General features: G+C 51.9%; 1 protein-coding gene across 1 annotated transcript; it reads left to right on the top strand.

Moving 5' to 3' along the window:
• Nucleotides 1-275: 275 nt before the first annotated feature.
• On the top strand, nt 276-830 carry V1514DRAFT_322986 (uncharacterized protein; the record flags this gene model as incomplete). The annotated part of the gene is made up of 1 exon (XM_066926161.1): nt 276-830. One exon carries the CDS (start codon nt 276-278, stop codon nt 828-830), a length of 555 nt encoding a protein of 184 aa, XP_066780498.1.
• Between the last annotated feature and the right edge of the window lie 137 nt (nt 831-967).

Below are 967 nucleotides of genomic sequence, written 5' to 3'. Positions count from 1 at the left end.
ACTGTATCAGGGCGTGCTTGATTAGGGAAGCTTGCACTCGTCCGGTCTTCATCCCAGGTCCAGGACAAAGCATAATTGCTGGCACAGCACCAGCTTTCATAGACTCCTGGGCCCGCAGCGCTAGTGTCTTGACGGAAAATTACCAGTGGGGACACGTGTCTCCGATTTGGAAATGGCAATCGGCAGTAGCGGCACACATCCCGCTACGGGTGCAGTTTAACTTGAGTTACAATGCACATCATACAATCGGTCCGCACGGGGCACAGCCTGCACACATGCCACCGGATTCCTTTCTCCCCCCGGAAGGGCACGAGCTCTCGCGGGCCTTCTTCAAACGGACTTACCAGCTCATCGCATTGCGTGAACCTCCACTGTGCCCTCAACCGCCGAGAAACGACTCGGAATATTGGCTCAAGCGCTGGCGCACGGTGGAACGGCTTTATAAGTGGCGACCTCTCGCTGCGGAAGCAGCTCACCTAGTCTCATTAGATCATCTCCCTACATCATCACTTTTCTCACCAGAATGGCTACTCGACCACAACAAGGCCGAGCTGCCAGACCCTTCCCAATGTGCATTGTGTCAAGAGGGGCTGGATACTGCAGCCCCCCGCATCTATGGATGTCCCTTGGTTGCTTTACACTGGGACCTTTGGTCACCCCAGGAGATTATGTCAGGACCTTTGGAAATTACCCGGGCCAAATTCCATGCTGCCGCTGTCTCGGCCATACAGAATTTGGATCACGCACGTCGGCGTATCCCATTTCACGGGGACCCTAGTGAAACCGCGATTACCATTCGGTCTGCCTTTGTTGGGAGCCATTCAAGATAGATAACCAATAGTTTGAGGGGTCTCTGGGTTCTGTGGGTATCTTTTGTCCTTCCTGCTTATTCCTTGTCATGCTTATTGCTCTTTTTGTTTTCTTTTTCCTCTTTTCATATTACTTTTATGCTGTGGTATACTTATTT

Source organism: Lipomyces japonicus (assembly GCF_038497905.1).
Source record: "Lipomyces japonicus strain CBS 7319 unplaced genomic scaffold V1514scaffold_128, whole genome shotgun sequence".
Taxonomy (NCBI): domain Eukaryota; kingdom Fungi; phylum Ascomycota; class Lipomycetes; order Lipomycetales; family Lipomycetaceae; genus Lipomyces; species Lipomyces japonicus.
This window is presented reverse-complemented; position numbering and strand designations above follow the sequence as displayed.